Genomic DNA, 3,429 nt, shown 5'->3' on the forward strand with positions numbered 1-3,429 from the left:
GTAATGCCTATCTCCGTCATGGTGAGTGGCTGGACGCGGGCAAGGCCTCGTTTCCTTGCAGGCATGGGTTGACTCTGTTCCTCAGCATTAGCAGGGGAGTGCCACTCCCCTTGTCCGGCACCTGATACCGTTTGCGGGTCTTCACTACCCTCCACCGACATGGTGGCACCTTTCGGTATTGGTTCCGATCGGTGGTCAGGTGGGTCGTTGGTGTGTTTACCATCTCCTGGCTTTGTATTTAGATCGTTTTGTTGTTGAAAAGTCTGTTTGCTTCTAGCATTGCACACTTGCTTGCTGTACTCCCGTTAGCCGGGGCGGGCGTTCGTGGTGGTAAAAATAGTGTTAGTGTTTGCTACTTTAGTCTATTGTGGATCATATAGATCCCTTGGTGTAGTTGTTCCGTCATTCTTCAAAACCTGATGTCTCAGTAGATGAACCGAATAGTCCGGGTTAGTTATTGGCTCCGAGTCACAGAGGGGGCATTTCTTCGCGGCTAGTTCCTGGTTAAGAGGTCCTGGGCATTTGTGTTTAACGTAGGTGGTAGCAGTCTTAAAAGTAGCGTTGCATCCGATACAGTGTGCTGGTAGTCCTTTTGGCCTGGTCGTCCCTGGGTGGTATAAGGCTTCATGTCGCCTTAACGCTTGGTTGGATTTCAACTCCTTATTGCATTGTCTGCAGGTTGATTGCTCAGTCCTTATAGCTTCTTCTGTATTTGTCCTCATTTCCTGCACCAACTCCTTGGTGGTGATTTCTGGGTGGTCTTTTGCTTTCGGTATAGGTGGTATCCGCTTAAAGTCTCCGTTACTTTGTTCCGGTTTCCTCGGCGTATGTGGTCGCAGGCTCTGTCTCGCCTGTTCAATGGTCTGTCCTGGGATGGTTATTTGGGTTGGGGAGGTTGCTTTCTTAGCAGTTGTCGGTTTCAGCAGGTCTCGTAGTTTCTTGGCAAATTCAAAAGCCCCCGTGTTCGGCTTAGAGGGGGTTAGAACCCCTTCCAATCGGACACAGTGAATCATGTGTGCAGACAGTTCAGGGTTCTCGTAGTGATTTTGGCAGCCTGGGCATTCTATAGAGTCAAATTCATTCTTGTGTGGTTTCCTACAGCGGTGATCTCGGAAGTATGTCTTAGTCATGACTCTCCTGCACGCCGCACAGTAACAAGGGTCATCCGGCGGTGGTCTGTACATTCCAGGGTGGGTGGTTGTATAGTGTGCCCTGGTGGCTTGTTTGGTGGTTTTGGTTATGCCACAATAAGGGCAGGTTAGTTGTACAGTCTCAACCCCTTGGATAGTATTGAGGCGCAGTGCCATTGTTTCGGAGTTGGGGTAGTGTTTGTCCTGACCAAACCCTGGTGTGGGTGGTGAGGTTTCCAGTGCAGTGGTAAAGACATCTCTGGTTTCTTCATAGTGCGGTTCTTCTCTAGGGCTAAAGAAGTTAGTCTCTGTGTCTCGGTTCGGTAACTGTAGTCTGGGTATTCGTGTCTTTAATTCAGTGGGGCCCTTGTCAGGGAGGGTATCTATCCTCAGGTCGGAGTGGGCATATAAGATGTCAGTTCCTTTGACCCCGTCTTGTTGTGCTTCAGTATTTATAGCTACATCTTCTGTCAGTTGCTTTGGCATCAGGTGGTCAAGGGTCGCCATCTCTTTGAATCTTGGTGTTAGTCCTTTAGTTATTTCGTGTACATGTCGTTGTATGGCAGTGGCAGTCACACCACTGGTGTTGCTGAAAACCTTTGCGAGTAATTGTGTGGCTGTGTCAGTTAGGGTGTTTCTCTGAGTTGGCGTGAAGGGAATCTCCCTCCACAGATAGACAAGGTGCGGTAGTATAATCGTACATGCTCCTCGTACCTTGACTGCGGCATTGATCATAGAAGATGGAATATTCCTGATAGCTTCAGTATAGTCTTTTGCTGCCTTCTTCGCCTTCTCTATCCTTGCTTCGACCTCCTGGTTCATGCTTAGCTTATTGTCAAGCAGGATCCCCATCCACTTAACAGTGTGTATCTCCTTGGTGTCCTTGTCTAGTTTCAGTCGTGCTGTTTTACTATTATTCTGTAGCATTCCATACTCGCTTGCAGTTTGGGCATTGGTGTCTAGCATTCTCTGTATGTGGGTGTCGTCCTCCAGTATCACCGCCTTATCGTCCGCATACATTATAACTTCGTAAGGTATAGTGTGCATCTTGCGTCGACATTTCTTTTCTCTCTCAGCTTCTACCAGATTAAATAGCGTAGCGCTGAGAGTGCATCCTTGCCTGATGCCGTTCGTCAACGGGAAGGGTGTGGTGTAGCGTTTGGCCCACTGTATTCGTACCTCAGCATCGATGTATTGATCGCGTATTAAGTTGTACTCTTTGCTGGGTATGTTGGTGGCTCTTAGGGCTGCGAAGAGGGCAGTGTGGTCAACGGTGTCGAAAGCCTTCGACAAGTCTAGCAGCAGTAGTGTCTGTCCAGGTCTGTTGAATTTAGCGAAGAGTTCGGTTACCGCGGTACCAGTTCCTTTTCCTCTTCGGTAAGCGTGTTGTTGTGGCAGTAGGTGTAGTTCGATGTATGGTGTAATGTGTTGTAGTATGACTTGGTTGATGATCTTCATTATAGTCGATGGTATGGTAATGGGCCTGGTATTCTCCACAGTGGTCCGTGGTAGTAGTTTTGGTATCGGCTTCACCTTCATGTCAACCAACTGGCGTGGCAGCCGTGTATCCGTCCACACTAGGTGGATGAATTGTTCAAGATCGTCAGTCGGTATATGGTGGACATGCTTTGCAGGTATTCCGTCAAGTCCAGTGGCGGCTTTCTTGTTAATAGCTTTAATGGCGGCAACGATCTCCTCGGTATGGGGGGGTTGGTCGAGGTAGACCCTCGATTCCCTCTTTGGTGGTATTCGTGCAGTATCGGCTTTGCTCCATCTATCGTGTAGCATTTGTCTTAGTTGTCGTCTGGCCTGCTCTGGTTCCAAGTCGTCGCCGTTGGTATCGACGAGCGTTAGCCCTTGATTGCCCATCTGTCTCTTGTAGAGCTCCCAGAGTCTTCGGTTTGCATCGTGTTGCCTGGGCGTCTGTAAAGACCATTTGCGAAAGTGGGTTTTGAGCTGCTCCCTGAGCTTGTTCCAGGCTTGGGTGGTCGGTTCGCTGTAGTCGCGTTTGCCATCATACCTGGCAAAGTGCGCGTTCTTAGGTCGTCCTTGGTCATAACCAATCGAGTGTATGTTCCATTTGTAAGTTAGTATTGCATGGTCTGCGGGGGCATTCTCCCAGTCAAGTAGTACTTCAGTATCGGTAGGCTTAGTGGTAGTATTTGTTAGTATACGGTCGAGGGTTCGGGTGGGTCTCTGATCTTTGGACCGTTTGGATATCCAGGTAGGCGGGGTTGGTAGTATATTAAGATTGAATTGACCAGCGAGTGTTCGGAGTCTTGTATAGTTCGGGATGCCT

At 48.9% G+C, this 3,429-nt stretch overlaps 1 protein-coding gene across 1 annotated transcript; it reads right to left on the minus strand.

Annotated features, from left to right (window-relative positions):
- Positions 1–362: 362 nt before the first annotated feature.
- GNI_189670 (reverse transcriptase) lies at positions 363–2,999 on the minus strand (the record flags this gene model as incomplete). The annotated part of the gene is made up of 1 exon (XM_011135343.1): positions 363–2,999. One exon carries the CDS (start codon positions 2,997–2,999, stop codon positions 363–365), a length of 2,637 nt encoding a protein of 878 aa, XP_011133645.1.
- Between the last annotated feature and the right edge of the window lie 430 nt (positions 3,000–3,429).

Source organism: Gregarina niphandrodes (genome assembly GCF_000223845.1).
Source record: "Gregarina niphandrodes unplaced genomic scaffold scaffold00080, whole genome shotgun sequence".
NCBI classification, from domain to species: Eukaryota; Apicomplexa; class Conoidasida; order Eugregarinorida; family Gregarinidae; genus Gregarina; species Gregarina niphandrodes.